Source organism: Strongylocentrotus purpuratus, unplaced genomic scaffold (genome assembly GCF_000002235.5).
Source record: "Strongylocentrotus purpuratus isolate Spur 01 unplaced genomic scaffold, Spur_5.0 spur5_scaffold_1, whole genome shotgun sequence".
NCBI lineage: Eukaryota > Metazoa > Echinodermata > Echinoidea > Camarodonta > Strongylocentrotidae > Strongylocentrotus > Strongylocentrotus purpuratus.
Window position 1 is genome coordinate 37,186,507 of NW_022145594.1, and position 9,239 is coordinate 37,195,745.

Here is a 9,239-nt window from a genome sequence, read left to right on the forward strand (position 1 = left end):
AAAACCTTCTTCCACCCAAATCATATTTGTTTTGCACTCAGTGCTCGTTATTCCCAATTAGGTCCCTTTCTCTATCCCTATTCCTTTCAGATTTTGGATCCATATTCTTTACCATCCCATCGTGTGCTATTTTGATGGTTTTGGGTGTATTTTCATGCTTTCTTTCAGCCTACCTATATCTCCACTATCCGAGATACAAAAAACTTCTAACAAATTACTCTAGATAGTGCAAGAGCTGCTCTTCTTCTTTGACATACAAATGGCCCTTCAAAGTGCCATCTTTACAGTCTAAATTAAAGTTAAAATCGACTCTTTTAAGAATCTGTAAAATTGTTTAAATATTGGCCAATAAAAAAAGTTTTAAAAAACTTTGTCATATCAATTCCATTCTGTCTGAAATTGTTTCAGCATCTATCTTTGGATTGCACACATTTTTGCTAAATTTCACACATCAATGGTCACGCATGATATGAACAGCACCCTCTTAAGTTCTGAAAATGGATGTGTTTATTTGGCCATAGCTCCATAATGCCTGGCTTAATCCGTACCCTTTTTTTTATTTGGAAGATATATCCTTTACAGCAAATCAAACAAATTAAAAAAAGGCATCTTACCCCTGACCAACTTTGTGAAAAAATGCTCTCGAAAAACCATACTTATAGGAAAAATTCCTAAATAACTTCTACTTGTGCTCAATTGCCGAACCTTAAACCTAGGTCTACGGAACTTGGCAGACAGGGGCATACGCAGGGGGGGGGGGGGGGTTGGCGGGTTCAAACCCCCCCCCTTTGGTATTTTTATGTATGTAAACCCCCCTAAAAAACATTAAAACCCCCCCCCCCCCTTTGTTTTTTTTTTATTTTTTATTTTTTTATTATTAAATAAAAAAAAAAATTATACCCACGGCTAACCTAAATAAGGTGACCTTACCCCCCCCCCCCCCCCCTCAACGAAGAAAAATGTCAAATTTTGAAATTTCGAGACAAAAAAAAAAAAAAAAAGTGTCCGCTTACAAAAAATGCTGAATTTGCAATGCATCACAACAATGCGGGACATGCTTGCAGTTCATCAAATAGTGTGGATGACAATGCTGTAAAATTAACGGCAATGAAATGCCCCTTCAAATGATACCATACACGGGATATGTTCACTTAGAAATGTTTGTGTTTATCAAAATTGAAAGAAGGTCACAATTCGGATTATGCAGGGTTTCTGCCCAACTGTAACCTGTATCGGCTCTGACGTCAATTTTCAAACTGATTTTTAGTCCCTTTTTGTTTTTCCTTTATCTAAAATTTTTGCAAGTATATCCTGGGTGGCCTAACGGCATCTCATAGCCCAATTTTGAAAATCTGTGAAGTGGGACATTTTAGACGCCATTTTGTTTCCTACATTAAAATGTATTGCACCATATGCGTCATGTATTAGTATGTTAGCATGCAAGGCCTTGTAGGCCAAACTATATTGAAAACCATACGTGTGTAATGTGTGTAAACCATATAGCAGCATGATTTTTTACTTGCACGTCACTATTTTACTGTATAAAGAAATTGTACACTTTTTTGTTGTCTGCACCTTCACCTGCTGTCACAACACATCCCATCCCAGTATAGCTTGGAAAAGCTGTTTCAGGGATTACCTCATCAAGTATCAAGTATGTGCCTTGTTGCTTGGTGTGTACATATAGGATCATCTAATTGCTGTATTTATCTGCTCAATGAAATAGAAAACCGGGCATCAATGCATGCAAATTGTTTCCGATTGAAGTTCAAGTTTCTAAATTATTACTGTCCAAACCTCCTTGATGCACGGTTAAATAAATATACTGTTGCACTGTAAGAAAATTGCAAAAGATGTAAAAGTATAAACTTGTACAAAAATGGATGAACTATTTTGTTTATCAAACTACATGTATGATCAAACTTACCACTGGTGGTCCAATGAATGCATAACCAGCTACAGTGTGTGCAGTCGTGTCAATGTCCACGGTCAGCGTAATTGCCATTGATGAAACCCTGTCCTTCACCAAGGCTACTACATCTGGATCCAGACTCTCAAAGGCTACATCAACAATGAAATCTATGTGTGTAGTCCCTCTGTTCATGAAAGGTTCCACTTCCTCATAGAACAATTCATTCCCGTTTACTGGTAGTCCCTGAAGCATAGAGTTTATTACATGGGTTGCAATACTTTTGTTATGTGACACAGTGAAGTACAGGAGATATCTAAACTCCTCCTTCCTTGGCATCACTACTTGCTCAATCAGCCTGTTGAATTCATTACGATCTGATTCATACAGGGAAGCAAGATGGTCACCAGCCATGTACTCCTGAAACAGCTTGTGAGGGAAGAAGACTGGCAATTGCACATGAGAAGTCCCCTTATGTATGTCCATGCTAGTGGTAATTCTGTCCTCCTGAGACAAAATCCCAACCCGACATGCAATGTCCTTGGATTTTTTGCATACTTTGAAATCATCTTCACCGAATACTAAGGTATTTTCTAGCAGACCGTTGAGGGCCTGTTTGGCAATCGGTCGAAGGAGCTCATCAATTTTCCCCAAATATTTAAGAAGTGAGGGGCTGCCTACTTTCTTCACCTTTTTCTGAGCATAATGTTCTTTTAGAAAGGTAATCATTTCTTTGAATATCTGAGAAAAAGTTTTCAGGGGTTTCATTTCCTTTAGTTTTTGCTTGTCAAGTTCTTTCCACATAAGACACAACATAGCTACATATATAGGATAGTGGGCCATGTTTTCATATATGACATCATTCTCACTGGTGAGCTGGATAAGCTGATTTGCTTTATCCTCATTCTCTGGAAAGTATTTGTGAATGTAATCTGACAAATTCTCTCTGTTGAAACCCTCAACATGAATGAATGTGTACAGCTTCATTAGATCACCATCTGATCTAATCTCTACTGCTCTCCATGGGCGAGTGGTCACCAAGACTGGGCAAGAGGCAAGTTGAGCTGAACAAAGGATACTTTGAAGTCCAATATCACCAGTCTCAGATGAGCTTCCACATGCCTCTGAGGACGTGTAACTTGGCTGTGAGATTTTACCACTGACTTCGTCTAGCCCATCGAATGCGATGAATACCTTGTCAGGATTTGAACAGATATAATTAGTTATCTGGGAAACCGTTGTTGGATTGCTTTTATCCAGATAAGACTTTGCGATCTCGCCAATAGTGCGTTGCTTATATTCACGTAGAGGAACGATCAAGACCCACACAAATTGACTAAAATGCCTCCCTTCAATCCAGTCCCAGGCAATCTTAGCACAAAATGTAGTTTTTCCAGCCCCTGCCTCTCCCTGAACCATGATCCGCTTGGGGAATTCTCCATTGACTTTGAGATCAAGGATATCATTGTAATCTAGCTTTTGCTTCTTTTTGTTATGTTCTTTTTGTAAGAAGAGATTAGTATACATGTCTTTAAACTGCACAGTGGAAGCAGGATCGAGAGGATCAGTTCTGATCTTACAGAGAGTTGACCTGTACTTGAACTTGAAATCATTTGCACACCGCTCAACCAGTTCAGGAGAAAGTGGTTTGGTCTGAGAATCAGCTGAAGGAGGTTTGGTCTGTGATTCATGCAGTCTTGATGGCTCTCCTAAAAATACATAGATAATCCATATTCACATGATATAGATGAACATAGTTTGATCTTTGCAAGGTACATCTAAAAAAAGTTGAAAAGGTCTGAGGCTAATAGTGTGACCTACAATGTAAGACTAGGTGCATGTTTAAAGAGTCCTACATTTTTGTCTGAATTTATATGACTTCAATCAATTTAAAGGCATTTATTATCTGGGTAATTAGTGTATAGCCATGTACTTCTGGATGAATATCACTGAAATAATTTTCCCTAGGACTTTTCAGCAATGCAGAGTTTCCCTGACAAGCACACATCTTATTTTGAAGAAAAAAAGACAAATATGACTGCATCTCCAGTATGCCTCTGCCTAAATTCAGTTAAGATCGGGGCTTAAATCAATCTTTAAATATCACAATGAGAATATTAATATAAATACATGTTGACCTGATCACTTGTCTCCCTATGATGGATCAAACCATATGTAGCTTCTTCTTTAAATTAATTTCAGTTAAAATAGCTTGTTATTGATGTGGTGATAATTGTTTTATTTTCCCGACCTTGACCTTCTTAACCCAAAATATAATTAGTTTGTTTTTAATATTGGGATGCATACCAACTCCAAATTTGAAATTCATGGCTAAAATAAAGAAATTATAAAAACATGCATAGGGCCTGACAAAATTGGGAACTTCTGTAAACTGTGGCAAATGTATAGAACATAGAGCACGATCACTATCTAAATGGTAAAAACTGATATTCACTTTTATGAATGGTTTCCTATGTCTTCTGGTGTAACAAGAATTAGTATCTATTTACCTGTAATGTTCGGAATTGGAGGTCCATTGAGTAATCTGTCTGATAGGCTACCCAAGTCAATCTCTTGTAGTTTGTCTGCCAAAAGCTGTCTTTTGTTTGAGTGTGGAGGTTGCTGCTTGACATTCCATTTCATAAAGACATCCAGTAATGCATTGGTATAGTTCTTCAACTTCTCACTTAGGATTGCCTGTAGCTGAGCATAGGGGATCCCTAGAGATATCCCTACAGCCTCGTAGTAAGATGGAGGGATATCCTGGGCCAGCTTCAGGAACTCCATTTCACTGACAGTACTGTAAAACGAATAATAAATCAAACAGGTACGATAGGATATTAATTAGAGAGTATCCTATTGGCTGAGAAGCTATTATGTGACACTCAACAATTTGCATTACTGTATGTGCTCGATCGTGCAATTTAACAAGCTGGCAATATCACAATATTTTGCTTGTGATATATTATTAACATTTGAAACATAGTTCCCCAAATTGCAGGTGAGAGCATGTCGTTCTAGCAAAGGTAACCATTCTGCCAAAAGCAGAATCTGGCAGTAAATACAATAATGGTGATGATACTAATGATACTATCAATAAGAAAAAGATTACTACTAGTTCTAATAATAATAATAATGATAATCGCCTATTGAGTACATAGCAATAGGCTACAGCGGCAATCTCATAAACTTTGTGATCGATGCCTCACTTGTTCGTGCACTGGCCTGCGAGAGGCGAGTGGGCGGCACGCTGTCTGTCAATTAATTATTCAGGCTCGTTTCACAAAAGTCTGTGTAACTCAACCACCTGACCGGACGCGATGACCCAATGATTTGAAGTAAGCCAGTATGCATACCTTTCTGCAGTTTTGGGACCTGGATTGGTTTCAACGTCACCAGATCTCATCAAGAGGATCAGGAGCAGGTACAGAAGGCAGAATCCATCCATGGTGTAAGATGTCCTCTTCTCTTGACAGAAGGGTAGTTCTCTGGAAAATGGTGATGACAATAGGCAACAATACCTGAAAACAATATTCAGAAATATCTACGTTACGTACATAAAACAGATTGAATAAAGATCCTTGAGGGTTTCAATTCAGGATACCATGTGCATGAATATAATGATAGCTTAAAAGGTTTTTGAGGCTTTAGACGTCATAAATTTTTGCCCCGCCTCCTGAAACAAGCCCTTGGGAAGAATAGCTGGGACCAGCCAAGAAGCTATATTCAAGAAATGCTGTATTTTGGCAGAAAACAATGATTTTGTGACTTTTATGTAGTCGACAAACAGGGCACCCAGGTTTCTTTCACAGCATTATCATGTACTGCACCATATATGCAAAGATCCTGGGAGAGCAGTCAAGGGCCCTCAGCCCAGTGGTGGCAATAGGAGGCACAGGAATGGAATCAAATTTAATACATAAATCTTGTTACAAATGATTTCATTAACCATTACCGGTACAATTAATTTTATTGCAATAGTCAGAATACGAATTGCATACATAAGTTGCTGCTAGGTAGGATAACAAATTATGGCTTGACCTACCTAACAACACAGAATGTATGCAGTTCGCATTCTGAATATCAAAAATTTGAAATTCAATTATTTGTAACAGGTGAATGAATAATTTGTAAAAAAGATTTATGCATTAAATTTGATCCATTATGAAAATTATCTGTTCTAGCTATTCTATATTCTAACTGTAGTAGTGGTAGCACTATGAACATATGACTGACAAAATATACAGTTCCTCAGGTAGACAAAGGAACATATCCTTCACTGCTATTATGTAAAAAAGTGTAGAACAGGTGTCACATGCATATTCACCGTCATCTTTACATAATAGCAGTGAAGGGATGTTCCTTTGTCTACCTGAGGAACTGTATATTTTGTCCGCTTTCTTTGTCTGTCATGTCATAGTGTAGGCTGGTAGCATTGAGCATTGTTCATGGTCAATTTGGCTAGCATGTTTTCTTCATGGAATAGTTTCACCTAATTATGATTTATTTACACATCTGCATGCTTCTTTACATTACATAGTGTGAATATATTATAGAAACAAGAACAAGCAACAACAAATTTCAATGACTAGCTATGAACATAATACAGGGGGGGAGGGGGAGGGGGGAGGGGCTGATTTACAATAGAAGAACAAAAAAGACAAAATGAAATCAACATTGAACTTCGAAGCAATGTGCACATTATACACTGACACTGTCACACCTCATCAGATAAAAATTATTGGAGATTAAGAAAGATGGAACTTGGAAGTTGGAATACAGATAGACCTGGAAACTTGATTGCAGATCTCTGCATTTTCCAGTACATTCGGTAATAAGGTTATAAGGTAATAAAGGGGGTAAAAAATGAGATCATTGCCATGGGGGGGGGGGGGAGGCATAACAACCCTCGCCCTCGTTGATCAGAAACTTGAGGAGTCAGTAGGGCAGTCGGCCGTCTGGTTGCTTACTCTCAAACATTTATTCTTTCTTAGCAGTCAGGTAAAATAACCACCATCACCACCACCATTACCACCATAAATCAAATCAAATCAATTTGAAATAGACTAACCTTGTTTCAGTCTGATCACGTTTACAAAGACAGCATGTCGTCGACTAGACAGAAATAACCATCTAGTGGGTCATTGTTGAATAAAAGTGACATTTGTCAACCTTCCCCATAGGCATAGACCATACATTAGAAACGATCAGAGCTACTAGTAGTACTAGGAGTAGGAGCTAGATTAGGAGCCAGATGTAATCTCAGCGGAAAACCCTCGATGATCCAAAACTGAAGCTTTTGGTCTCTTTTTCTCTTCTTTTGTGCAGTCTGCTTCGGTCTAGTCGTCGATAGACTTAAATCTAAATCTGTAACAGAAGAAAGATCTTAAAATTTAGTAAGATCAATCACTGAATCGAACTCGTTAGCGAGGTGACGTGGCAGTACGTGCAAATTTCTGGCAGAAAAATGGCGATTATTGACACTTGAATTGGGTGGGTCGAAAGTGAGCGAAGGAAAGGGGAAATCCCCAGTTGCGCGCGTAATAGTCTGATTTTCAGACCGTTATACCGAATGGTCGTAGCTTTTGTGCTGCACAACAGCACAAAGATTCAATCAGTTTAATTTTCGCCATTACAAGTATAGGTTTATTGATGTAGATAACTTTTTATGTACCTGTTACAGCTCATTTTATGTAAATTATTATCAAAGAAAAATAGATGTTAGTCATTCACTGTATAGTGTCTGACAGTGAAGTCTAGAAGGTAAACGGTTTCCTTGCATAATTTGAATACTCGGACCATGGACCTACTGCTCGGACACTGCTAATATTTAAATTTCAAAGATAGGACATACATGACATATTCATAATTCATGCAAAGTTCTACAGAATTTGATGTTGGCTAAAGGGACATAGTATCTTTAACTGAGAAAAAGACTGATTATTTTGTATAAACAATGGAATGGGCAGTGCACATTTTAAAGGGATCCGAACTTAATTTGTCTCAGATTTAACATTCGTCTTTAATACAATAGATACGATAGCTCAAGACGGCTATTTTGAAGGTTCTAAATTGCTTTAACTCGAGAGCGACCCGCGGCCCGCCCCTGGAACTAAACCGGGGGCTCTAAGGCGGGCCCCTAGACCTATATCCAAAAAGCGACCCTTAATTCAAAATTGTCTTTATGGAGAGTGTGAGTGAGAAAGAGAATTGATTTTAAACGAAATATAGCAATAGGGGCAGTGCAAAGTCCGGCCGGGGTTCTGCCCTCTGCCCCCCCCCCCCCCCCCCCCACCGGCAAGCCAAAAAGGGGCCCTCAAGCATGCAATAATTGAACCCCATCCGATGTGATTCCCAAGACAATGCTTGGTTGTATATAATTATAAAACTGTAAAACAAAGTGTTTCCAATGCTAAAAATGACTAATTTAAAGGTTTTTCATGTTGCTAAAACTCGAGAACGTCCGAAAGGGGCCCATCAAGTCGTGCCCCTGGACCCCACTCTTCAGCTAGGCGTCTAAAAATGAAAAGAAAAAGAGAGAGTGTGAGAGAGAGAGAGAGAGAGAGAGAGAGCCACGGAAGAAAAGGGATAATAGAAAGAGAAAATAAGGTTAAAGATAGGAGGATAGAGTGAGAGGGGGGAAGGAGGGAGAAGCAGAGATATATAGATAGAGAGAGAGAGAGAGAGAGAGAGAGATAAAAGAAAACAAAAACATGAAACCTAAACTTACAACTTACACAGATTACCTATGAGTTTGCAAGTTTGCTCGACATGGGCCTATACGGAGACTGAGGAGGAGTATAGAATAGACGAAAATAGTTTTTTAATAGAGAAAGAGTGATGATTTAAAGGAAATGACAAAGGCTCGGTGAATTTCAATGAGAAAATAATAATTTCTATCAATCGTGACGACCATCTTCAACGTATTAAAACCAATGGTTAATAAACTCAGGGGCTCCCTATATAGCTGTAACCGGGCCCATGTGACCCAAAACACCCTTTTGCTCTACACAATTGTTTTTAGGGGAGAGTGTGTGTGTCTCCGGTGTTTCTATATCGCTCCAGACGGCTATATTGAAGGTTCTGAACAGCTAAAACCGGAGAGCGTCCGGGGCTTCGCATCTGGACCCCCCCCCCCCATAAAAAGGAAACAACAATTCACCCCCCCCCCCCTAAAATAAAAATAAAGAAATTAAAACCATGATAATAATTATTTTGTTTTTAAAATCGCGAGGCGCGTGTTAAAAATGAATGCAAAAGCCTCCAACACCCCTTCCCATTAAAAAAAGTTATCTTTCTATATAATAGTGGCAAGAGGCCTCACTCCTCC

The 9,239-nt window shown here is 38.7% G+C and overlaps 1 protein-coding gene across 1 annotated transcript; it reads right to left on the bottom strand.

The window, feature by feature from the left end:
• Positions 1–1,895: 1,895 nt before the first annotated feature.
• Positions 1,896–7,352, bottom strand: LOC105444435 (NACHT, LRR and PYD domains-containing protein 6-like). Its single transcript, XM_030978165.1, has 4 exons — positions 6,981–7,352; positions 5,266–5,430; positions 4,420–4,709; positions 1,896–3,618 (listed from the first exon to the last, which is right to left on the bottom strand). The coding sequence occupies exons 2-4, from the start codon at positions 5,355–5,357 to the stop codon at positions 1,901–1,903; spliced, it is 2,100 nt and encodes a 699-aa protein (XP_030834025.1). The 5' UTR covers positions 5,358–5,430; positions 6,981–7,352; the 3' UTR covers positions 1,896–1,900.
• Positions 7,353–9,239: the final 1,887 nt, after the last annotated feature.